We start from the raw sequence: 26,330 nt of genomic DNA on the forward strand, positions 1-26,330 counted from the left end.
CTTTTTTGGAATGGAGATACCTTTGCGTTGTAGCTCCCGAATCCATTCCAACAGCAGAAATGCATTCTGTTTTGTAAGTGGTCCTGATGTGGTTGGAATTCCTGCTTTGGGAGGAGATATGTGTGGAATATCAGCAGCTTTGACATGAGTTGAGAGGAACTCCATAAATTGTTTTCCTGATTTGCATGTGCCGGCAAAACATGCAGGATGGAAGTAGTCTTCCCCGAGCTCAATGTAGTTTTTTTTATTCCAAGTATTGTAACCAATCAACTCCACCCATTTGCTTCCATTAGCAGGGACAAGAACTCCACTCCTCACTGTGGTGACATGACCATAGCTATCTACTAGTGGCATTTTACCACACAAAGAATCAACCTGATTTTAAAAGTGTATTTTGTTTTAAAAGGTAGCAAATTGATGAAAGCCTTTACAGAAGGAAATGGTCCTTTTTGATCCATTATCATAGAACACAGACAAGAATAAAAATTAAGTCGTCATTTTCCCCTTTTTTAAATAATAATAACAAAATTAAGAATGTTGCTATCGAAACAAAACATCCCTCAATTGTTCTAAAAAGTAAAAGAAAAGCAGCTAAATATACAGATAATGTTTTCCGCTCGGACTTATTTTCTCTTCACCTATACTTTGGAATTATAACCAATTATTAATTAATTTATTCCTCACAGGAAGAGATAAATTAACTGTAATTTTTCATATTCCCTTCTGTAAGACATTTGATTCCTTTAGCTAACAACTAAGGAAGATGATAACACAAAATATATATTCAGCCTGATAGAGCTATCTTGGACTGATTTTTTTTCATCACAACCAAGCTATCATGTAACTTGGTTGAGCCCCACCTCTCTTTCTCTTCTGTTTTTCTCTTTTTGTTTTTTTTTTTATTGTTTATATCAATTTTTTTATTTTTCTCGAGTCACCACGTTTATATCACTTTTCATGATAGGCTGTTTCAGATATTTTTCAAGGTAAGTTATATATTCTCATATTTAAAACAGCAATCTACAACTTTATCGGCAGAAATCGTTTTAGAAACCGTTAGGGAACGTGGTGCAAACCGCGTTTCAAAAAATTCAAATTTTTTTTAGTTAAAATTTAATATATTTTGTATATTTTGAATCGTTTTGATGTGTTAATGTCAAAAATAATTTTTAAAAAATAAAAAAAATATCATTGACATGCATTTCTTCACGAAAAATTATTTGAAAAGTAACCATAACCACACTACCAAACATATGTGCTAGGAGATACTAGAAAGACTTGCTGGAAAAGCATTTAACAGTTGATATTGAAGATTATCCTAAAGGAGATAAGAGAAAACAGACATTTCCTAGCTATAGATACACACACACAGACACGCGAATGAGAGACTTTTTTCATTTGTGAATGTTTGCTTTAAACTCTGATTCGACCGACCTCCTAAAGTCCTCCTCAATTCATGGCAGTGCCCTTTTGCAAAGAAGAAATTGAAGAATAACACTACTGTTCAGGTAGCGAAACTAGTGTGTGAGCTTCGGGTTAGTCTAACATGGAATTCCTAAAATTCTCGCAAGCTCCTAGATCCAGTGGTGATAATTCAGAGAAATGGATTGTCCTTGTGTACAAAAATTAACGAGAAGAAGAAGAAGAAGAATCCCACCCAGAACTCACAGGATGAACACGAGTCACAACTTTTTTGATGATGAGCCTTTTTTGACAGAGACATGAATTCCCGTATAGATTAAAATCATCGATGCTAGCAACTTCAAGCAGCACGCTCAGTGTGCTTGATTTACTGAAAGATTTTTTCAAAAACATGAACTGGACAAAGTCAAGTGTTTTACAAGAATCAATTCAATTAATCAGTTCTCTGTCCTTCTTAACTATCTTGATCAACACAGTCTAGACATGTCGTCCGCAACGATTTCTTAAATTTAATTTAGCGAATTTTGTTTAATGGTCACTCTTTCTTTGCCAGCAGAAAGTGAGTCTCGTAGAAATTAGAATCATTAAAATTTAAATAAATAAAAATACTTGCATTTCATTGTAAATCAAGATACATTTTATCATGAAATAATCATTTTGTTCTTCACAAACAAAAATTTTTAACTAACTATTATTATTAGGGGTAAAATAACTTCTTTTTTTTTGTATTGGAATCATTTGTCATTGTTATATTAATAGAAAACAAATCAATTTTTTTTACCTTTTAAGTGCATAATAAAATAACTTAAATATTTTTAAAAACAAAAATTTGAAAATTAAAATTCATAGTTTTTTTGATCTTTTAACCTTTTGGTTGCACATTTTAGTTCACATTGACATGTCTACATTGCCTTTAAAAGCAAAAAAAAAACTAATGTCCAAGAATTTTTTTCTATTTCTATCATAGTTTTTAAATAATAATCAATTCAACCTCGGATCTTGTACTAGCCCTTCCAAAAACTAAGTGTATCCTACCAATTTATATTTATATCAATTTTGATCTTTATTATTTTGATTGCTATTTTTTTATATTAATTTATTTTATTTTTTAATTTAGTCCTTCATTATTATTTTTTTGTTTATTTTTTATATCATATTTGGTCCTTATTGTTTTAATTGTTATTTATTTTATTTTTTTAATTTTGGATGATAAAGGATTTCACATTATCATGTTTTTGTGTCTGCCTTCTATGATGTAAGCTTAGTCTCATGATCTAGGTGACGAGTTTCAAAAATTAACCCGGTTTTACTTCGGTCTTTTATTTTAGGTTTTTTTTTAATTTCATCATTTAACATTAGATTATGAGGCCTTGAGTTTTGTAGGTTTTTTCTCTTTTCTCTATGTGGAGTTATCCCGAGTCACGGGTTAGTTAACCCGAGTTGACTCAGGGGTTTTTTTCTATGTTTTTTAAATTTATTTTTTTTTAATTTTCCCCTTCATCATTTAGTTTGCTTAAGAGTTGACCTCCATTGTTTTATTCAATTTCTTATGTGCAAGTTTATCATGATCTTGCGAATGAACCGTGAATTTGACATACTAACTCGAATCAAGTTTTGAAAAAAAAATTATTTTTTTTTCAATTAATCCTTCAATGTTTGCTTTACTAATGATTGAGCTTTGAGTTGTTTTTATTTTTCTCTTTATAAGGTTATCTTATTCTCATTTAATTTTTGTTTTGTTATCAAATAAGATTGTTGGTATATTTTAATAATATTTAGATGATATATTTTTATAATATCAGCAAGCATTCAACTTTTTTTTATTTGTCATTGACCTTTTTTTTTGTTTGTTTTTTCATTATCATTGGGTTTTTTTAATAATATTATTACATTAACCAAGATTATTGGATCCATATGAATTAATGACCTGCATCCCAAATTTTTTTTCTTTTCCTTCCTCTTTTCTCTCTTCTCTATCTAGGAATCGTACTAGCCTGTAAGATTTGAAAAGTATATTGTCATATGTTCATTGAATCAAACTTGGTTCTCATTCTTTGATTTATTGGCTGATTGTTTTTTTCAATTTTATCCTTCTACATTTAAATTGTTAGGAATTTGACATCTGTATTTTTTTATTTTTTTTTTATGAGGTTAGTTCAACCTCACGATCCAGGTAGCGAGTTTGTCATGCTAACTCGGGTTGACTCGATTTTTTTTTTCAATTACATCCTTTGATAGTAAGTTGTCTTCAAATTAAGTTTTGTACTTTTTTTCTCACTCGGCAAGCATTCTTTTTTTTTTTTCCTACATGTTATCATTATCATATTTTCTTTATAAATTCAGTTAATTTACTGTTGTTATATTTTTTTATCATATAAGTAAATGAAACCATCTTATTTGATTTAGTAAGTTCTATAACTTAGGTCGTAGATTTAATTTTTTTTAGAACATGCTAGTAGCATCTTAACAAAAAAAAATTATTTTGAGAAAATATCAGCTCAACACGGCCACCTATCTAGTTTAAGGGTGTGTTTGAGATTTTGAGATTCTGGTAGTGATGGTGGTTCAAAGTATTTTTCGCTTAGAAATGCATCAAAATAAAGTTTTTTTTATTTTTAAAAAATTATTTTTGATATCAGCACATCAAGACGATTTGAAAACATAAAAAAATTATTTTAAGTAAAAAAATTAAAATTTAAGAAAACATGATCTACACCGCATTTCCAAACATACCCTAAAAAAATAAGTTGCTTGCCTTCTTATAATCATAAAGAAGAGGCTTGATTACGCTAGGAAGGGTGTTAGCAAGCCCTTAGATTCATTTTCTGGATTTTTCTCTCTCAATTTTGCAGTCACGACGAGTCTTCGAGTCCATTAATTTCTTTGTGATAGGAAATTTATGGCTCCATCTACTATATTTTAGACAACTTTGGCAGTTGCGTCAGATTAAACCCTAAATTCAATGTATCATTGTAGCCATGCAGACTGCAATACGCAGATTCTTTTGGGCTTCAAACAACCTGCGCTGTTCGTTCCATCGATGAGTTCCAGCAGGGGGGCCATCTTGATAAACTCAGTAGGGCACATTTCTGAGCCTGTTTCTAGGTGCTTCAGCGACATATCTAGACCTCAAAATTCAGCAAGAGTCGGTTATCTAGTCTCCATGCCCTATCTATTCTTGGGCACAATTGTTAAACTCAGCTTCAGTTAGACTTGGAGCTCCATTCAAAGCTTGACTCATACTGGGTTTTCAGTTAAATCAAACAACTTCGACTCAAAGCTTGACCAAGAAAATTCTCATAAAAATCCTTCTCGAATCAGTACCAAAACAATTTCTTTAATCATCTCAAATCTTCAGGTATTTCTTTCTTAGCTTTCTCCGATAAAGCAAAAATCAGGTCGCTGTGACATCAGTTTCTTGAGTTATCATGCAATAAGGAAAGAATATTCCCATCAAGTAGTCCACCGTACTTTACGCCTCATGAACAAAACACAAAATCTTATCAAGCTAGGGCCACGCGGGATGACTAGAAATTGCTGGCACCAACCTTGGACCTCACCGATTAGCACTGCTTGCCCAAGCTTCCAACTCCTAGGTAGGCCCTAAAGGAAGAATAAATTCCTAGTGCAAAACGTACTTGACGAGTAACACTATCATCAAGTTCAAAGGCGCGCAGAATATCCATGAATGAATCAAGGTTTACAGTTAATAGAGATGAATGAGGAAGAACACTTCTAATCTTAACTTGGAAAACGTCCACTTCCAACAACTGTACAAGAAGAGTGGAGTGGATTATAGACTGGCTCGCCATGGCCTCTGTTGTGTAGATTATGCACTTTATATGATGAGAGGTACAACAAATGGAAGCAATAATTGTAAAACAAAAACAAGAGGCATTTAAGAACCAAAATGAAAACTAAACACCTAACCCAAAAGGAAAAGTTTCACACCATGATTGTTGCTACCTCCGATTGCCAAAAACCTCCGATTTACCCTTGAATAACTGATTCATTGATAGCCCGACTGATGATGGATTAAACGGACGGATAAATTTTCGAGATGGAGCCATCTGGAGGTCTTCTTTATTGGTTTTTATTCTCCTGGAAGGACCTCCAATGGCTCCAGCACTTTTAATAGATGATGATTTTGAATCGAATATCGATGAACTAAAGGAAGAATCTGATGGACCAAATGAAACAGGGCCACCTTTATGTGATGCGTCCATGGGATGTCCAACTGCTGCATCCTGATGAGGAGGTGGGAATTTCTCACTCTTGCTCTTAGCGTTTGCTTGTGTCATGGCTCTCCATCTCTGGATAGAATCAAGCAGATGAGAGTTTCAAGTCAAACTTTACTTTGAAAAACCAAGAAGGGTAAAGAACGAATGACATCTGCAGATCATGAAGTACAGGACCTAACCATTTGACAATTCTGACCACTTGATTTGACAACTGACCTAAGATGCCTAGGACAAAGTGGATGTCATCATATAACAAGGACCTGTGACTGACCATGTTTTTTTAACGATAGGAAAAGTGTGGTAACTAAAAGAGATCAAGAAGAGATATCACAAAAGCAACCTCAAAATTAGACTTGCGCAAAAAGTCTACAAGACACAGCCAAGTAAATATATACCTAGGAACTCATCAAGAATGAAATGACAGAATGAACAACTAGTATAAAGATGGACGGATTCAGGGGTGGCTATGTTTCTGCATCTTGCAGCAAAAGGAGCTAAATAAAGAAACAGGTACTATAAAGGTAACAAGAGAAAGTCTTTTACATACATCTAAGTTTGCTGGATTCTCTGCATTGGCCTCTGGAGCTGGGATTGCCCGACCAGGCCGATCACGTATTCTTACTCTTCTGGCACCATCAACAGCATTAGCTTTTCCACTAAGGCCCCTTTGCCTGAGAAGGAAAATAGATAATTAAAGATCATCTTTCAGCATATAGCCAGGAATACTGGTCCAAAACCAAATATGGTAGGCGATAAAGACAAATAAACTAACCTTCTTGCTTCTTCATCTCTCAACTTCACATCCAATTCTTTACTGGGCGGATACTTAGGCAAACTCGACGGCTCACACGCATAAGGTTCGGTGGTGAAGAACTATAGTAAGAAAACAAACGACAAGATTACACTCTATATTGCATAATATCAATCCAGAAATAAGCTCTGGGAAAATAAAATTTATGGAGAAGTAAAAGTACTAAAAATATATCACCTAAGTCCTTGTGTTAAACAATAAATATTAATTTGAAAGTTTTCAAAATATAAAGCCATCTTCAAACAGATATATACTAGCTTGGCAAATAATTATGTTAAAATCACTCACTTCACTATTTAGAGCTGCAGTGGCAGTGACTCGATCATCAGGATCTATCGAAAGAAGAGTTTCAATTAAAGGCAGAGAAGAAGCGGGGAAGTCCTTGAAGGTTTCTGCTATACATCGTTTGTATGGTTGCTGTGGTTTAAAAAGTGTAGCATTTGGCAATTTGGATTTCTTCCAATATTCCTCGGATGGAGAGCCACATAGCTTAAATATCTTATGTAGTTGTTCGACCTAAGCAGGGAAAGAAGTGAAAAGTAAATCTCAACTGTGAACAGTGAACCTGCCAGCTGAAAGAGAAAATAACAAACACAACAATATCATCTATAGAAACAATGAGGAATGGTTGCGATAATACTGCCAAACTACTAAAAGCAGTACAAACTCCAAAACCAAAATAATGCAAGATATAATCATTGAAGGTGTACTGATTTAACCTACTATGCCTGACGTTTCTTGATAACAGAACATTTCCATGGTTGAGAGCTCAGACGACTGAAGATTTATCTGGGCATCAGATTACTTGGTTTGATGCTATCAATTTCCCTGACAATGTTCAAAATCTACATAACAAAATCCAGTAGACCATAGTATTCTGTAATACTATACAGCCCAAGATGATTAACAAAGGTAGGGGCTATTCCTCCTGTCTTGCTATTCCTATATCTCAAACCTGGCTCCCATGTCTGAGCATATGACTTGACATCACAACCTCATACTAATTAGGGAATAGACGCACATCTACACTAATCATTAGCAGAAACCTAAAATATTGTGTGAAGATTCCAGCTGTGACAACTTAATCATTCAAGCAAAACAAATGAATTTGCATTCAAATCTTTAAACCTAGTATGCTAGAAAGAAAAGAAAAAACAATACCTCTGTCCGTCCAGGCATTATTGGCTTTCCAGCAAGTAGCTCAGCCAAAATGCATCCAGCACTCCAGAGGTCAACACTAACACCATAACTAGTGGCCCCAAGAAGAAGTTCAGGGGGGCGGTACCAGAGGGTGACAACTCGACTGGTCATTGGAACCTTGCGATCTGGATCATAGAAAGTAGCCAGTCCAAAATCAGCAATTTTTAGAACTCCATCATTGTTAATAAGCAGATTGGAACCCTTGATATCCCGGTGCAAAACACGATGGTTGTGGCAATGCTCAAGCCCAGATAACAACTGCGTCATGTAGCACTTGACCTGCACAGGGAATAAATCAAGAAATGTACAAGTCAGCTAAAAGCATCTCAATTGGGCTGGCATTTCGATGTTAGCAGAGTGGCTAAACGATCAAATTAACCAATGCCACAAAAAGTAGCAAATCTTGGGAGTTATTTCTTTTTGCATTTGTTCACTTTTAAAGACGAAAAGTTGATCGGTCCTCTCAAAAAATGAAAAGCCAATTGAGAAGGGGGGTTTCTGTATTCATTCATGCGGCGATGTAAAGTTTTCACTTTCCAGGAAACTTCAAGCCCCAAAATAATACAAAACATCATGTTGATCGTATGAAAGCTATATGCACCATAACATCACAAATAAACAAAGTTAGACATGCAAATAGGTAATGGGACCCCATAGCATTGGAGATGGCTTGAAGTAACATCAAAGCTCACAAGCAGATTAAAAGGAAAAAAAAAAAAAAAGACAAGCATATCCACAGCCTCAAAAGCAACTAGTTAAGCATACAAGATCAAAAATGTACAACACACCCGAAAGCTAAAAAAACATCCCAAAACATTCCAATAGCCTCAAAAGCCAAATCCATCAACACCAAACCACCCAAAATTACACCCATAAACCCCTTTAATTCTCACATTACAAAACAAACTACAAAAAAATCGAAAAAACCACACAAACCATCACAATCTTAAATTAACAATGTACCTGAGGCTCAGTGAACTTGACCCCTTGGCGTGCCACCAGCCCGGCAAGATCATGTTCCATGTACTCAAAAACCAAGTACAGACTACATGACATTCTTGACGTAACCAAACCTTCAATCTTAAGCACGTTTGGATGATCTAATCTTCTTAAAACAAGAATCTCTCTTGCCATAAATTTAACACTCTCTGGCTCTAAATTATCAAACCTCACTTTCTTTAAAGCCACTATCTTTCCTGTTATTAAATCCCTTGCTTTATACACATTGCTATACGTCCCTTGCCCAATCTAAAATTTTCAAAAAAGATCAAAAAAATTGTTAACAATTCAATAAATGCAATTAAAATAATTAAACATGGGATTTGGTTTCTTTAATTACCTTATCAAGTTTCTCAAACGTGTTAGCTCGGCGAGGTGTCCAATCGCCGATGGCATCACCGGCGACCGCCATTAACCACGACGGCCACCCTTGCTGGCACTTCAGACTAGCTTCGGGGCGTGGCCTCCGGCGTTCCGTCCCCCCCTGAACATCCTCCACCTGGAAATCGCCGGTGTCCCTTGTTGCCTTCTGCCTCTGCGTTGTTGTTGATGTTGAAGTTATCGTTGCTGTTTCCTCCCTCTTAACCCTCACTGCGGCGTTAACGGCTTCGGTGACGGTGACGGTTTGTTCATCGGAGCTCTGGCCACGGTCGGAGGATCCTCCACGACTCTGGCGACGCCTGGCGGTGTACTTTCCGAGAACACAGCCCATTGGTTTAGGTTATGTACATCAGGAATTGGAACAGAGTGGTTTTCCGGTAACGGCAGACCGCTAGTGGTGAGATTCTGTTAAAATTCCAGCATTCGAAACGACAGCGTAGTGAAAACTACTAAATGAGAAGCAAACAAAACACCATTTGGATTACTTAACGGAGAAAGAACGGAACGTGAACGGAGAAAACTTTTAGAGAGAGAGAGAGAGAGAGAGAGAGGCGGAGAAATTTTAAGCTCGCGAAGAAGTTAAGGTAAGCTTATGTTTTTTTGGAGAGACAGTGAAGATACTGGGAAATAGATTTAAAAATTAAGACATGGAGTCTTAAATATTTACAGGAAGGCCACTGAGAAGCGAATGAGTTGCCAATTGTCAGTGTTAAGGTGGACAGGATTTTTGTTTTCTTTTAGTAATTTTAGTTATTTAATTAAATTCTATAATTAGTTCTATTTATTTATTTATTTTTCAGATATTGGTTCTTTTTTGAAATAATTTTTATTTTTTAAAATGATACTTTAAAATAAAGGGAAAAAAAACATGTAAAATGATACTTTTTAACCTGTTTTTCAAACAAAAAATAAAAGTAGTGACGTCGGGATATAATAGAAAGTGGCTTTCGGGGGCCTGAAGCCAGGAGGGTGGCGTTTTGTTTATGGGCTCTACGTCACAGGATTTGAAAAGGTAGGGACATGAATGAGTGAAAAAATAAGATTGAAGGGCATAAAAGTATGGGACCTTTCTGCCTTCAGGCACCAGTTGGTCTCCCCGAAAAGTGAATAAATGATGTTCCATTTTATTGGATTCATGTGGGTTTCTCTTGGTGGGAAAATAATGTTCGTGTCCATTAAAAAAGATGAACACAGCAGAAGAAAAGGAGAATCTAGACATGCATGCATTTCCTCTCTAATAAAGTGAAATTAAATTCGATAATAACTCTTGAAATCAAGAAAGAGGACAGCTAATCTTGATCTTGAGTATAATTTAACTGGTCAGATTTTAAATTTGTTCTTTGAAAATTACAGGTCATTAAAAACTTATATAATCATTAATTTTAAAATAAATGAGATTAGTTAAAATACGTACAGTATATCCCTGTAAAAAATACAAAAAGAAAGAGACAGGTGAACTAGAGAGCTGATCCTGACGGGGATTGGTGCTAAATCCTGCTGCGTTGATCTTGAATTGAGCTGGCAGCTGGGACATTTAAGCTCCTGAGGTGAATTTGATTGCACATAACTAGATTTTACTGGGTTCGAAGCTTTCACACTAATTTCTTTTTTTGTGTTGATGTCATAAGGACCTTGAAGTTCTTCATTCGAGCTAGTAGAAGGGAGGAATCACCTCTACCTACCGTACTGTGCACTATTTATATGGTCTTGCTAGCATTTATTGAGGAAATATATAGAGGGAGCAGATTTTTTGTTTTTTATTGGGCTCCTTATTCTTCCTTTGTTTTTTTAATAAAAAATGATAGAATAAGAGGTACTAGCATAGTACCGAAAACCAACCCAACTCCCGGGATTGACTAGGTTGAAAAAATAGCATCGTTTTGAAAACAAATATCAACTCAAGTTCTAATTGGGTTGGTTATTAGCCCGTTTAATATTATAATAATTATTATTTTTAAAATTATTTATATTTTAAAATTGCATTGAATAATCCACCTCCTTGCTAGCTAGTTGTCGATGAGATTTCGAATTTCATGAAAATAAAAAATGAAAGGTGTAAAATGTGAAAAACCAAGCCAACAATTGTTCTGCTAGATCTTAGATGAACCTTGGTGATGTAATAATGAGGGTTTTGCCAAGTTTCCAAAACACCTATTGAACTATATTTATTGCAGTAGCTAGCATTTAATATACTGTTGACTTTTCAATATCAACAATTATTTGCTAGTGTTTGTAATTTAAATCTCAAAAATATAATCCATGAGTCTTTCCTAACTTTAAAGCTATGTTATCCTAAAGTATTAAATGGAAGTATCTTCTCAACATCCATGAATAATAAAAATCTTAGATCAAACCGAAGAATCAGAAAAATTAGATGTTATCGTATAGCATTGTCAATGCTAATAAGTAAATTCATCAAATCTACAACCCGAGTTATGAACTTTATTAGATTGAATTAGTTTTTTATTTTATTATATGATAAGAAAAACACAAAAATCAATTTATAATTAACCTAACATTAAAGAATAAAATTTAACAAAAACCTAATATTAAAAAATAAAATTGAAAAAAAACCGGTTGGGTTATTTCTTATAATCCTAAAAAAATACAAATACATCAAAAAGTAAAGGAAATAATGTATACCGATGAAATATTATTAAAATATTGAGATGATGGTATATCAGATCATATATATTTTTTAAGAAAGTTATTAAGATGATTATATATTAGATTGACCCGAATCAATCATAGTTCACTTGTGAAACCTACAATCTAAGGCACGAGAACGTAATAACCTCGTAGAACACAAATCAAAATAAATTAGAAAAAATGAAAACAATATCCAATTGAGAAAAAAAACACAAAAATATGACTCGAGTAAAACTAAAATTGGTAGTCCGTGCTACATTGCAGGTCGAATCAAATTGGTTCTAATGTAAAAAATAAGGATGATCATACGACAATAATGTTTATAAAAAAAGTAAGAAAAATCAATGATAGCGGTTTTATTCTAGTATAAGTTGTTACACGTGTCACTTGAATATGACGGGGCGATTTACTCAATGGTGTGTACAACACACGCATCATCTATGCAACTTTTATATATATATATATATATATATATATTAAAACATTAAAATTTTTAAAAAAAAAAAAAAAAAAAAAACATCAAATTGTGCATTCCATTCTAGTAATAACAAAAAAGCCAATATAAAAGTATAAACCAACTAAAGGAATTTTACTTTTAAAAGTCAATTTCTTTTTAGGGGCAATAATGTTTTTCCATAAAAAAAAAAAAGTGAAAAAACAAGGTTGTCAACAATCATTTTTATAATGATCAAGAGACCTATAAAAAGACATCTTACCCCAAACTAAAACAAATAATTCTTTTTTTTTTAAGAAAGGCATTATGCTATTTTATTAAATAATATTTTCTCTCTTATGCTGCGGTGCCTTTCCCACGGGACTTAGTTTATTCTAACGTGTAATCAGAGAAATATTACCTACCAGGTGAAGTACTGATTCTTCTTCTTTTGTATTTTGTGTTTTTCTTTTCTTTTCCTCTTTTCCGAGCTATGATGAAGTACTGATTCCTTGCTTAGATTTACTCGAGGAATGTAGCCTTCTTTAATCTTACGGGCAGTTTAATTATTCGAATGTCCTGTCCAGGTAAAGTGGTTGCGAAGCATTTAATGCTTAACGGTCTGATTAAGGCTAAAGTTGAAAGCTATAATTAAAGACTTGTCTTCGCAAGCTTCCATTAGGGCATAGCTGTATTTTATGCATAGCACGAGAGCCTAGTGATAGCTCTCTTCATAAAAGAAACATTTGTACAGTCAGGAGTCCATGGGAGAATGATGAATTGACCAAGTAAAACTAGCCAAATTAGTCGGCGTGATTACAAGGAATGAGAGTGACCTCGAAGGAAATATAAGAACGAAGAATGTCCTGAGGATTCATGGCAGCCACAACAAAGTTGACGAGGAGAGTCTGGTTTTTGGGGGAAGCAGCTACAGCAAGCACAAGTCAACGTTTCAAAACTTTGAACAAATGAAAACACGATGGTTTGAACGTGTTGAATCTGCAAGTCCAGTGCGATTAAATTCCCCTTATTTAATGGCCTCCTTCCATGACCTGACGTCTCTCTTCTTCTACTAGTCCTTCTCCTTCAATCAAGTTTTTCAGTATTATTAATGCATGCATGTATAGAAATGAAAGTAAAATGGAAAAAGGATTGGAACTCTTGATCTATTAGTAATCAATTTAGGTGAAGGACAATGACGGAGCCAAGAATTTTTTTCGTTCTAGTCTACTAAATAAATACATAATTTTTTTAAGATTAATTATTAACTCATGAATATAAATTTATGAAGTTAATTATAAAATTTTAGTCCAAATATATTACTAAAAATATTAAAAAATAAATTTGAAAATACATGTGAAAGTAAAAATAAATTCAATATTAAAATTACATCTTTTGATATTTTATAAAATAAAATTCATCTATAATCAAATCTAAATTGATATCTTCAGCAAACTCTCATTCAATGTAAATCATCATAAAATATGTTAAGAACTCCATTTTCATTTTATTATGAAACATATTTTTAACATATTTTATAGTTGAAAGTGCTCATTATTTGCTGACAGTGAAAACATGCAAAGTCAAAATAAGACGAATTAACCTATTAATTAAATGATTGTGTTGCGATTTATTTGTTTTGATTAATCCTCGACATAATTAAAAAATGATAGACATTTTGGAAGTTCTCATAATCATAATGAATCACATCAATCTGATAATACTCCAGTTGAGATCTTAAATAATGCATCTCTTATTCATTGAAACCTTCATGATAAAAATTATCAACAAGCTTGCAGATAGTATCAACTTTAAATGATTTAAAGTTGTCCTTAGATTCCAAAGCAGAGCTAAGTACAAAAGATTTCATTGTCCCATCATTCAATTTAGAATTCAACTCTTCCAATTGAAAATCTATTGTTGATTTTTAGCTTTTTATATGAAGTATTTATTTGAGGTACGCCAATCTCATATTATGTGCAAATAGATTGTACATGTGTAAGGAGAATATCAAATCCGACATCTCTTAAAGTTTGAATCAATGTTTTAGTAGTTGAGATAAGATTGTGTTGAAGTTGTGTGATGGATAGTACCATATAATAAATGAAAAAGGAAAAGGTATGTTGTTTTTGTTAAATTTTATGAGTTGATTATGTAGAGAAACAATAAGTAATCTAGCATAAGGAGGATACAATTTTTAACTTCGACTCTCTTAACTCTAAAAAATAAAGATTTTAATTAAAGAAAGTGACTAATTTTATAGACAAAGCATTTTTTTTCTTAAGTTAATTTAATTAAATGTAACTTAAACTAATATAATATTAATATAATAAAAAATATTAATGAAATTTTGACATGGGCTATAGCCCACTCTAGCCTTGCATGTACATCCGCCCTTGGTTAAGGACCTTAACGGTTGATGGTGCACAATTAAAAAGAAATGAAATCATCATGCGAATGATCCACTAGATACTGACATGATTGTTAAATAATTAATTCAACTTGAAAGTTTAAATTATTAAATGAGGTCTTAAAATATTATTTATATTATTCTTTAGCATACCATCTCAAGTGAAAGCTATTTGGGCTTGAAACTTGCACATGCTCACACTATCTTGTATTTAATTTTTATCAAATAAATAAGAATTGTGATATTCAAACTCGTGACCGTTTGAACATCAAAGTAATGATATCATGTCAAAAAATCAATCAAATGTAAAATCTTAAACTATCAAGTGAGTTTTTAAAATATAATTTATATTATTTTTTAATATGTGTGATGAATTATTTAAGGCTTAGTGGATATATTTGGGGCTGGACATCTTCTGTCCAGTCTTTGGGATATGTGTGCCTGGGTGCGTGGCTTCATCAAGCTCGGTGAAGACCCCGAACCCATTACAAAGACCAATGACTTACTGGGCAGTTGGGTTAGCTAGGTTTCTTAGAGATTGTGGCACCCCAATTGAGGTTTTCGAGAATTGTGTCATCCTCCTGGGTCTGATGATGAGCTGGGTCATACAGTGTGACCATGTTTAAAATGAAGTTATAACGTTTGGGCTTTATGAGTTCGAGCGCACACCCTAGCCCTTGGTTTTATGCTCGGGTCATGCTTTGTATTTTGTGTTTTAGGCCTAGGTTTTGTCTCGTATTTTATGTCTTGGGTCTAATGTTTTGGATGTAAATCTCATCATCCTCATTATTCAGAATGAGAGAGCGAGCAATCATAAGAAAATTATTAGCTGAACTTATTATATTTTAGCAAGGCTTTATCTTACATTCTACAACTCTAATTTAATTACTTCCGGTATATTCTTATATTCTATAACCTAGGCCAACCTCTAAATTCGTCGTTATATATATATTTTTTAACAAATTAGGTTGTTGTATAAGGGCGTTTTGATCAATTTCATTGAGAATATTTAACAAAATATAATGTATATCTAGGAACAAATTTGAAACAATTATTAGATAATAGACCTCAAATATAAAGATAAATTGAGCTAATTCTGATAGCATAATAAAATAATCCATCAAAGCTCCACGACTACCAAGATTTATCAGGATTAATTTGAACCAACAAGTCGCCCATGTACACCAAAAGAGAAATGATAATTCACCAGCATAAACGCAATCCTTGACATCCAAATGCCCCAGCAAGCACAGATAAAGATCAGCACCAGTACACATACACTACTTGGAAATCCAAGAAGGAAGATCACCGGAAAAGAAATCAGCCCAGCAAGCATCAGGGAGAGTCTGCTGCCGAAACCCTCCAGCTTTCTCACGGTTTCTGCAGCTTTATGGCAGAGAGAGTATATGGACGTATATAGGGCTCTAATTACGCTCGTCTCGAACTTCTTTGCTTCTCCAAAACTTCAACATCATGGAAAATTAAGGAAGATTCTTCCTAAAACAAAGAAAAGCACGCTAAGCTAGGCAACACTGCGTAGAGCTGAAGAGTAAACCTCATTTTACCATGAAGTTATAAGATCAGCGCATCAGACACCATTTTATTCTTTCTTCTTTAGCATCTGTTTTGTGGATCTCGAATTTAATATCGTTCAAATCAATATACCCATACACATTTTTAATTTTATTCAATAAATTATGGTTTAAAAAAAATTCTAAAAAAAATGAGTACAAAACACGACAGATGTTTGACACAGTTGTCGTAGAACATGAAAAAACGAAAATGTTACATCAATTTCTGAAAAGAAAGTATACCAAACTAAAGTGTTAATTAATTAATGTACCAATCAAAAAGTGGCTGAAAATTAAAATTCAATAATAAATGAATTAGTGAAAGTGAAGGGAATTTGCTCTTCTTTTCCCCATAAATTTAAAATCTACTTGACATGATTTATGAACAGTCGTGTTTTAAATTTTAATAACTTAAGTCATAAATCCAGAAAAATTATATTTCAGAAACAATTTATGACATAAATAATTTAAATAAAAAACGTATTGGAAAGAAATAAGTAAAAAATATTTTCTAAAAAAATAAAAATTATAAAAATCGTAATTAATAACTCTTAAATACTACTGCACGCAAATCGTGCAACTCACCTATTATGCTTCAACCTTTTGGTCTTAAATAGTATTTGAAATTTCCGTGTATATAAAGTATATTTTAAAATATTTTTTATTTGAAATTGTATTAAAATAATTTATTTAATTTTTTTTATTAATAACAATCAAAAACAAAAAAAAAATACTAAAAAAATATTAATTTAATATAAAAAAATAAAAAAAATTCAAATTACAGTACAAACCGCGCGCATTCCCAAACTACCTCCTAATTAACATTCTAGTTCACCTCAATCCCATGGAATTTCTTTAATTTGATGATAGAGGATTAACCTAATGCAATGTCTTTTCTTTTATCTTTTTTTTCCTGACAAGGACATAGGCAGTGGTAGCCATAGTCTTAATCTTAATTTATTTCGATGATCTCTAGGCTATTTTTATAATATAAATTCCATGCTTCTGATTACTTCCTTCCTTTACTTGATCTTTCAATTATTAATTCTGATATTTTTTATTGAGAGTTGAATTGAATGGCCCTGCATTATATGCTTCTGTGCTTGCATCAATGATCCCCATGAGTAGGGCAATGGACCTCACACTTCTACAAGGAAGGGTTAATATCTTTCTGTGGTAGAGAACAGGTAAATTAAAATACAGAAAAAAAATAAAAAACTACTTAATTATATATGTGTGGAACGGCAACCCCATGTTTGGTAGACAATCCCAGTCGTCCTGAAAAGATGAGGGTTAAGACAAAGACCAAAAGGGTTGCTCACAAGCATCCAAAACCAAATAATTGGAAGCGAGAGAGCCAGCTATTGGAGCCAGCCAACACATGCCCTTGCTTTTGCATCGTGTGGATTGGAGTCATTGCCTCGAACCTTCGATTTATTCTTGCACGATCACCACGCACTTGGCTAGCTCCATATCCCCTCAGAGCGTTCTTGGCATCTTGAGGAAAAAGTGATACAGAATTGGATCGAGGTTGAAGGTGTAAAGATGGGGTACTGCTGCTCAGATTCAAATGATGATGATACGAAGCTATTAGGGTTTGTGCTAGCTCTTGTCTTGGCAATGATGCTGTTGATTGTTTGCCATCCACCTCATGCAAGAAGAGTCACTATTTATCACTGCACTTGAATTGTCTTCTCCACGATCTTAATTATAGGTAAATAATTATGCTTCTGCAGAAGCTCTGAGTGTTTATTGAATTATCTTTATCGCCATTCCAAGTGTAACTTGCAACTAAGTTCAACCATATAAACGTGTCACTGTGCATTAATTTAATAAAATGAAGGCGGCGCCACTGTAATATTTTTTTTTTTTTGGTTGATGAATGAACGAATTCCTTGTTTAGAAATTTACAATGCTATCACCATGCCAATGTTTCACATATGGGTTTTAATTAATTGGTACAAATATTGATTAGATCGACAGTGTAGTTTTTTTTTTTAAAAAAAAGAGAAATGGAATAATAGATAGTATGGATTTGAAATTGATTAACGAATTTCTTTTTGTAATTGATTGTTTTTTGATTTTATCATTTATTGTTTGAGTTAATTGAAAATTAACCTTCATAATTTATTTTTGTTTGCTTTCTATGAGATTATCTCAGTCTCATGCATGATCCAAGTCAAGGGTTTGGCTGGTTAAATTGGGTTAACTTGGGTTTGTTTCTATCCTTTTTAAATGATTTGTTTTTCAATTTCATCATTTGATGTTGGAATGATTAGAAATTGAGTTTCATGATTTATTTTGATTTGTTTTCTATTGGGTCATGGTCTTATAATCCAAGTTGGCAAGTTAACTCGGGTTTTTTTTAATTATTTATTTTTAATTTTATTCTTCAAAATTAGGTTGGTTGAGAATTGGGCTTCAATATGTTTTTATTTTTATTTTCTTTCTATGAGGTTATTATAGTCTCATGACCTGAGTCACAGTTTCTACATGTTAACATAGGTTAACTCAGGTCGATTCAATATGTTATTGTCTAAATATTTTTTTAAAAAAATTGTCTTGAATTTTTTAGTTAAACTATGTTTTTTTTAGGTAGTCTATAATGTTACCCATTTTTTACCCCATAAAAAAATCAAGAAAATAAAAAAAAAAGAAAATCCAAAAATACAAGAGGATACACATGAAGAAAGCCTAAAAGATTGTCAAAATTGGTGGTGAATGACCAAAATGATAAATGGAAAAGTAGGAGGACCATAATGTATAAGATTGACAAAATTGATGGCCCAATTCTGATTGATAAAAGACTCATTCGATGATAATATTTTTATTTGGGGTAAATAAATACAAATTTGGATGAGTAAGGTCTTAATAAGGATTTTGAAAGGCTTAATTAATTTTATTGAAGATTTAATTGAAAGGAAAATCAGTTTTTTGGAGTCAATTGGAAGAAATTGAAGTTTGGGGACTGAAATTGACCTTTGAAAAGTTTAATTGGTCAAATTAGTGGGTTTAATTATGAAAAAAATAAAAGTTTGATAGCTAATTAGAGATTTGATAAAAGAAATTTAAAACCAAGGATCAAATCATAAAAGACGCAAGACTTCAAGAGCTGAAATTGACCAAATCAGGGGTCAAGTTAAAGAAAATTAAAAGTTTGATGGTCAATTAAGGATCCAAATGCACAAATCAGAAACCAAAAACCAAGATGAAAATGACATTAAACTTTAGGGCTGATGATTGAGTTTGACAAGAGTGAAATTGCATGAAATTAAAAGTTTGTGAGGCAATTACAGGTGCAATTAAAAGCAATTGGAAGAGCAGGTACTAAAATAAAATCTATTAGATCCCAAATTAAAAACTCTAATTTCTAGGGGTTAAACCTAGACGACGTGTCGTTCAACCACTGTTCATCACTTTCCTTGACAGTTGTGAATGATCGAGTTGACACCTTCCAAGAGCTCGTTATGAAGTTCTAAACCTCCAAATGACATGAGGTTTTTTTATAAATGGAAGAAAAGCATCCCTTCTATAGCCCTATTTTCATGAAATTGGACGTTTATATCCTAATTCTTCCATCAAAGTCTCTAACATCTTGTCTCTAATAAGCCATCACTGCATTTTCAAATTTTAGGTTGATTGAGTTAGCACTTTTAAACAAATAAATATGGAGTTACAGACCTCTAAATGGAGCAATGATAGATCCAAAAGAAAGGCGTACAACTCCTCTACCAAGTTCAGGGGGTCTCCGATGATGTTTACATTAGAGTTTTTTTAGCAAAGCCTCAAAAGTGGAAAACTCAATCAATCTTGATTGAGATACTCATTTGTGTAAAACCACCTAACATTTTCACGTGTTCACACTTAAAAACTCCCAAAAGGTTCTTATCAAGGGCTATAAATCTTTCATCCAAGATCAGAAGGTGAGAAATGTATGTTTTTATCTCCAAGAAAGAGAAAACCACTTAGGTAAAACCATCATCCCCAAAAAACCATTGAAGGACAAAGGTTCCAGTTATTAACATTTCTCTATGGCTCTCTCATCTTAATCAAATGATTGAGATTTGATCAATCGTTGAGAGAATCCATAAAAAAAACTTAGAAAAACCCTATAAATACTCCTAGAAATTAAAAAAAAAACAGAGAGAGAAGAGAGAAAAGTGAGGATATACTTTGTTACAAAGGATCCTAGTGTGAGGGTTCAAAGACCTAACATAGAAGGTCATGCAAGCTTTGAAAAAAATAAAAAGTGAAAAGGAAAGAAGGAAAGAAAAGATAAGGGAAGTATCAGCCTATAGCCAGCAAGCTTGTAGAAGGTATAACCATGTAAAAACTCAAGAGTAGAGTCCATGTGGTCTGCCCATTCATACTTTTTCAATGTTTAACGTTGTTTTTGAATATTTTTGGTATTATTTTGTGTTTTAACATTTATATGGGTTAATGAATGAAAATGTTGTTTTGATTGATTAATCTTATTTTGAAGTTGTTGTAAATGTTGTTGGGATGTTTAATAGGTGTTTGTGTTTGATTTTGATGACAAATGGTAGTTTTGGAATCTGAAAAAGGTAGCAGTAGGTGTTTGATGGCTTTTTGTTAGGTTGATAATGCATGTTCTTGATTCTTGAGTTTAGTTAAGGTCTCAGGTGTTTAAAGAGTCAGTTTTGGATTAAGTTTTGATGTTTTTATTGGCTGATAATAGGATTGCAGTTTTGAAAGTTGAAATCTTATACATGATCTTGATGATTCGAGGCTATTTGTTAGCTATTCAAACATGTTTGTTTATAATAATATGGCTTGTTGGGGTTAAGAAAGCTTGGTCTAGAGGCCTAAAATTTATTTCTGGGCTTGACAATGTATGTTAGATTTTCTTCATGTTTATCCAAAGAATATTGTCTTGAGTGTTAATTGTAGATTTTATTTTGATTTGATTTTGGTTTTTACAAGTTCGTATATCATCATTAGGTGAAACCTTGGTTTTTTGTTCGATTCATGGTTGAACCAATGTTTTTGGTTTACTCGGTCTAGTTAAAAATCGGGTCAAATGCTTAAGGTTTTGTTTGGTTTGCCACTATTTTGATAAAAAAATTTTGGCTTAATGGCTTATTTGACAAACACTTCCTTAGGCGTGTTTTGATAATTTATTTTGAACAAAAATATGATTTTGCAAAACATGGCTCTATAAAAAAATTAAAATAAAAAAATATTTTTCGCTTGTTGTATATAGTCCGATCTTGATAGAAATGAGAGATTTTTTAGCATGGTTTTTAGAAAAATACATTTGTTGATTTTTCTTCACATTTTTTGGAATTTACACCAAATTTATAAAATTCTTTAAGAATTTAGCCAATATTTCAACTTTAAAATTTTAATTCATGATAACAACATCCTCGTATAAATGTTCAGGTGGGAGAACGCTCTACAATTATGCAAGAACTTGTTTTAAAATATCTAAGAGTTGTGCTCGTCCTTCCTATATTCTTATAAAAGGAAAGACTATGAATGTTTTGGAACTATAATGGAGGAATTGTAATGAAAAAAATAGAGAAATTAAAATGATATTTTAATTATAATATTGTTTTTGAAATAATAACAAGAAATCGTAATAAAATCTAAATTCTTATTATCTTGTTTTTTAAATAAAAATAATAATTATAAGATGATTTCATTGCGATGACAATAAAAGAAAAGGTGATGATGTAATAGTAATAACAACAACAATAATATAATTTTTAAAAAATTCATGTTAATAATGATTTTCATTTCTTTACTTCCAACCAAATAACTACCCAAAAAAAAAAAAAAAACTTTCATTTTCGTTCCCACTATTCTATTCATTATTATAAACTCCACCTAAATCTCTGTCCCAATTAAGCGAAGCACAAGTTTACAACGAATGCGCACAAAAGAACGAAGAGAGAAGAAATGACTAGTCTGTTCTGCTCAAGTTGGAGGAGTTGAAAACAAGGGATTGCTGTAATTTGGAGGTTCTTGAGATATCTGGCGGTGAATCTCACCATATTTGTAAAGATCAGTGGGCCAAAAGTAGAGAGTGGTTTTTTTCTAAAACCTCCCAGTGTTAACGAAGTATCTCTTGGGATTCGTTTTTGTGACTACAGTGTATCTGAGATACGTCAGCTGTCAAGTTAACTTTGACAGCCACAAACTCTTCAGGTGAGCCTGGACAGCACTCCTGCATGTGACTGTTCTTCTACATTGTTTTCTATTCATTATGTTTTTCTTTATTAGTGTTGCTTACTAATATTGAGTGCCTTTAATTCAGCAAGCTCAGGTGCTTGATCTTCACATTCCTGAGCTAAGCGGTGTAACGCACACGGAAATTAAGGTTAATATATGTTATTCCCACAGCCTTCTCTGTTCTGCTGGCTCCTTTCTTGCAAAGATTTACGTTGAAGGTTAGTTTCTTGCTAGTCTAGATATGATTTTAGCCAAGTTTTCGAGCATTTGCTCCATAGAAAAGATATCAATAAGAGTGACTTTGTACGGATTTCATTGTCAAAACTCTTTTAAATGTCATCACAGCATTAGCATGTGAGAGGAGGCTTGTGTTTTGCCATTACAACATGGTACACAGTTGTTTTTAACCATGTTTTTTTTTCCCAGAGCAGCAGGAACTGTGTATGTCAAGTAATTGCTTATCTTAGAACCAGAAGATAAAAAAGAGGCACCAGGTAATAGTTTCCCGTGTAAAAGTGTACAAGCCAAGATTTCTCCATAGATTAAACAGCAATCAATACAGTTTTTCTCAGGAACTCCGTCCATATGATGAAAGTCGAAGGCAGATTCACTCAGTAAAAGGGACAGTAAAGAAAGCAGGCAAAGTAGCCCAAAGAAAAGGACTTGTTAAGTAAAACTATACGAGGATATAATTATTCAGTTTTGTCAGTTTCATCCCCTCCTTAACCAGAACAAAGCTTTTCAAGAGCCGAGTTTTCATCACCACCAACAGATTCTAGTGCACTTCTCGCCAGAGCTTCAGGGAAACCCATCTCCACAAGTTTTTGAACCTGCGCCAATCAATATTAGGTTAAAAAAAGGCATTACAGATGTATTAACAGACATATATATGTTGTTTCTAATACAAAAGAAAAATTGATATGTTAGAAAGTGCTACCTGCTGTGAAAATTTTGAGAAAATTATAGAATCAACGAGATGAGCATATAGAATAAAACAAGTTACCTTTTCCTCAACCCCAAGCGATGAGGTCTTGGCAAAAGTTTCTGTCCAGTAGCGAGCTGTGCCAACAAAGGTCTGATGGTCTCTAAGATACTGCAATATCCACAACACCAAGTTGAATATGAGAAAAAAAAATTAACTAGAATAGAAAATCTAATGAAAAGATTGTAAGAAATAGCAAAAATCTAATAACCTCTGAGATATTGTATTCCAACAAGCAAATAAACCAAACTCAAAAGAGATATATAATACAGAACCAGTGACATTGAGGCAAAGAATGGCAGCGAACCAGACCTGTTGTGCTACAACAGCATCTTGAGGATCGTCAGGTTCAGGAGCAGAGAGCAATGCTTGGACAGAAAGAAGTGCTGTCTTTAGGGTGAGTGCTGGGCTCCACTGGTCCTTCAAAATGTCCAGGCAGATTGCCCCACTTTGGCTGCTAATATTAGGGTGCCTTCAGCAGGTAATGACATCATAAATGATAATGGAAGTACCATCAGCTCAAATGCCGACTGGAGAAAAGTTATGCAAATAATTTTAAAATTCTCAATACCCCCCCTCAAATTGTTGCATATAATTTTAATTAAGTTCTACAGAATGGCCCCTCCAAATTCAAAATTATAAAACCTTGCCCTCCCAAATGCAACATCCGGATTCGTCCCTAGCATGTCCACCTAAATACTGGCAATTAAAACCCTGGTTCAAATGAGTTTTCCACAAGGCCATGTAACATTTAATGAAAAAAAAATGAATGTTAGCCAATCGACTGTAAATCACCTATAATTTAAGAGCATGGAATGAACAAAACTAGTTGAATCCTTGCTTTAAGGTGATCAATGGTACTAAGTGTAGCTTTTTGAAAGATATGATGGAAAATGAAAACATCAAAAAAAAAATGAAGAGAAAGAAAATGAAGACAGAAGCTAATTCCATGAGAAGCGGGAAGAGCTGGGATTTGAAGTAACACGAGCCAATATATATATATATGCCCAAACAAAAAACTATAACGAGTTCTACAGCATTTATAAATCATATCAATCAACAACCAACGGAACCTTTTGAAGCCAACAGATACATGATAGGCAGATATTCCCTTCAGCAATTTATATTAAAAGGTGATACAATTATCCAGTCCATTTGATTTAAAAGAATCACTATCGTTCTCCACTTCCGTTCAGCCAATTGAAATATAAGCCATAAAAATCTAGTTTTCAACAGCACAACAGCCCTACTACAATCATACAATGTCTCATATTACGTTCTTAAGACCACCATTCATAGCACAACTGTAAATAACACACTACCATAATTCTTAAAAAAGCTGCGGAAATAAAAACAGCTTACTCCAACTTCGCCCTACCAGACTTTTGTTGCAAACTGCATTTTTGGAGGCTCAAAGGGGTATCCATCTACAAAAAGAACAAAACATTACAAATGCAGGTCAATAAATGTCTCTATATCCTCCACTTCAAATATAGCTAACACAAACACCCTGTCAAGCAACTATAGCTAGTAGTAATAATATGACACAATGAACGCGATAGCCCATTTCCTTCATATCAACTTTTTTAACCGCCAAACAAACATCCTGCGACAGAGCACTGGCATTGGAAATTCAACAGATTGCCAAAGAATAAACCAAATCAAATACACGGTAAAAACACACACTCACTTCAAACCCCCAAAACCCACATCATAATTCCTCCTTTTCCTCCAAATTAACAACACTTGATACACATTTAAATACCCTAACTAGCCTTATAAAATTACTCTTACAGCAACTAAAACGACTGGGCAAGATTTTCAATTTCAATCTTCAAGTATGTTTCTTTTTCTTTCCCAACTTTCTTTTTCATCCAATAAGCAAGCACTCAAATGCAGCTCGATTGTTTTTTTTTTTAAAAAAAAAAGACACCCCATCAAAATTCAGCTGTAAAGTATCTCTAAGACATAAACAAAAACTGAAACTCCTTGTATGCTAGTGTTTGTTTCAAGTATGTTACCTGGGAGAGTGATATCAATTTGAAAAGTGCCACCTTCATAAGGAGAGCTGATAGGACCAGGAATAGTTCCGGTTAATCGAGCAAGATTGTCAGATTTAGGTGCCACTTTGATGCCAGAAGCCTCCATGTCTCTGCTGCATTCTTGCAGCTCCTTTTGAACACGAGCAAAGTCGATCATTGTTTTCAAACACAAAACCCTAACAATAAGAGAAGAGAAAATGGATAAATATAAAAGAAAAAAAACACCACTGCTTTCTTTCCCTCTCTTTATTTCTCTGATGGATGGATGGATGATGCCTCCCCTTCTATGCCTCGTACAGCCGCTTTGGAGAGAGCAGGCCGGAAAGATAAGTAAAGAGAAAGGGGTAGTGAAGTGATATGGTAGTGTCTTTGTCTGTTGTTTAATTAGTAAGTTGACCTTTCCGTTTCGGTTTTTTTTTTTTTGGTCGTCCCGTGTATTATCAGCTGTGATTTACAGTTCCTAACTTTCTAATATAATAACACGTGTGGGTGTGTAATTATAATTGTGGTTATTTTTTAAATATTTTTATTTAAAATTATATTAAAATAATATTTTTTTAAAAAAATATTTTTAATACCAGTCTATAAAAATGATATAAATGTATTAAAAAAAATATTAATTTGAAGTAAAGAAAAAAAAATATTTTTTTTAAAAGTATTTTTGAAACACAAAAATAAATAAAATGTTAAAAAATAATTAATTTAAATTTGATATAATTTAAAATCAATCATGGTTTAGTTAAAATTTGATTCAAATTTTTTTTAAAAAATCAAATGAAATGATATTGATTATTGAACCAACATGAATAACTCATCCAATATAATATATAACTCGGGATTTAAATCTAACAAGTTTAATAAAATTGATAAGTAATTTATTGTTTGAAGATTTTTATATAATTTCATGATTATTTTTAAATTTTTAAATTATAAATTAATCCTTAAATTTTTTAAAGACATGATTGGAGTGTATTATTGTTTAATGCATGTTTAG

At 32.9% G+C, this 26,330-nt stretch overlaps 2 protein-coding genes and 1 long non-coding RNA gene across 6 annotated transcripts; 1 reads left to right on the forward strand and 2 right to left on the reverse strand.

Moving 5' to 3' along the window:
- Positions 1–5,163: 5,163 nt before the first annotated feature.
- LOC7454586 (probable serine/threonine-protein kinase At1g54610) lies at positions 5,164–9,650 on the reverse strand. Its single transcript, XM_024582342.2, has 7 exons — positions 9,014–9,650; positions 8,638–8,922; positions 7,636–7,953; positions 6,763–6,990; positions 6,436–6,536; positions 6,211–6,334; positions 5,164–5,735 (listed from the first exon to the last, which is right to left on the reverse strand). Exons 1-7 carry the CDS (start codon positions 9,383–9,385, stop codon positions 5,385–5,387), a joined length of 1,779 nt encoding a protein of 592 aa, XP_024438110.1. The 5' UTR covers positions 9,386–9,650; the 3' UTR covers positions 5,164–5,384.
- A 7,532-nt stretch (positions 9,651–17,182) lies between these two features.
- On the forward strand, positions 17,183–22,864 carry LOC112323497 (uncharacterized). Of its 4 annotated transcripts, none has more exons than XR_002976930.2 (3): positions 17,365–22,288; positions 22,398–22,530; positions 22,744–22,864. It is a non-coding gene; the product is annotated as an uncharacterized LOC112323497 (long non-coding RNA). The 4 variants fall into 4 exon arrangements; XR_002976929.2 differs by having other exon boundaries at positions 22,739–22,841; XR_008056969.1 differs by lacking the exon at positions 22,744–22,864 and having other exon boundaries at positions 17,183–22,313; positions 22,398–22,699.
- LOC7484871 (ubiquitin-conjugating enzyme E2 27) lies at positions 22,823–25,707 on the reverse strand. The gene is made up of 5 exons (XM_002318724.4): positions 25,316–25,707; positions 24,673–24,721; positions 23,607–23,766; positions 23,316–23,405; positions 22,823–23,142 (listed from the first exon to the last, which is right to left on the reverse strand). Exons 1-5 carry the CDS (start codon positions 25,491–25,493, stop codon positions 23,035–23,037), a joined length of 585 nt encoding a protein of 194 aa, XP_002318760.2. The 5' UTR covers positions 25,494–25,707; the 3' UTR covers positions 22,823–23,034.
- Between the last annotated feature and the right edge of the window lie 623 nt (positions 25,708–26,330).

Source organism: Populus trichocarpa, chromosome 12 (assembly GCF_000002775.5).
Source record: "Populus trichocarpa isolate Nisqually-1 chromosome 12, P.trichocarpa_v4.1, whole genome shotgun sequence".
Taxonomy (NCBI): domain Eukaryota; kingdom Viridiplantae; phylum Streptophyta; class Magnoliopsida; order Malpighiales; family Salicaceae; genus Populus; species Populus trichocarpa.